A 264-nucleotide genomic window follows, 5' to 3' on the forward strand; every position below is an offset into this window, starting at 1 on the left:
GGCTAATTAATAAACAACTTATTAAAAAAAACACTCACCATTCTCCGGCGATTGACCGAAGTGACGTTCGTGTTGAAGTCCCAGCTGGCCTCCATGAAGCGGTTGCACATGACTGAGGCTTCGGCGTCGTACTGGCGGAGGAAGTTGATGGCTTGGGCTTCGTTGGTGTTCGTGCCCTGGGAGGAGAAAGAGGATGAAGAGAGGCGAGACGACGATTCGGGGATTCGGATACGGAGTTTGGTAATGGCGGATACTCATATACTC

At 50.8% G+C, this 264-nt stretch overlaps 1 protein-coding gene across 1 annotated transcript in view; it reads right to left on the bottom strand.

Annotated features, from left to right (window-relative positions):
* LOC119581705 (angiotensin-converting enzyme-like) overlaps positions 1 to 264 on the bottom strand; it is a gene marked incomplete in the record, with an annotated part of 37,897 nt that overhangs the window by 23,509 nt on the left and 14,124 nt on the right. The window contains 1 exon segment of the mRNA XM_037929830.1: positions 39 to 176. Coding sequence (XP_037785758.1) covers positions 39 to 176 — 138 coding nt within the window.

This window comes from Penaeus monodon, chromosome 15 (genome assembly GCF_015228065.2).
Source record: "Penaeus monodon isolate SGIC_2016 chromosome 15, NSTDA_Pmon_1, whole genome shotgun sequence".
NCBI classification, from domain to species: Eukaryota; Metazoa; Arthropoda; class Malacostraca; order Decapoda; family Penaeidae; genus Penaeus; species Penaeus monodon.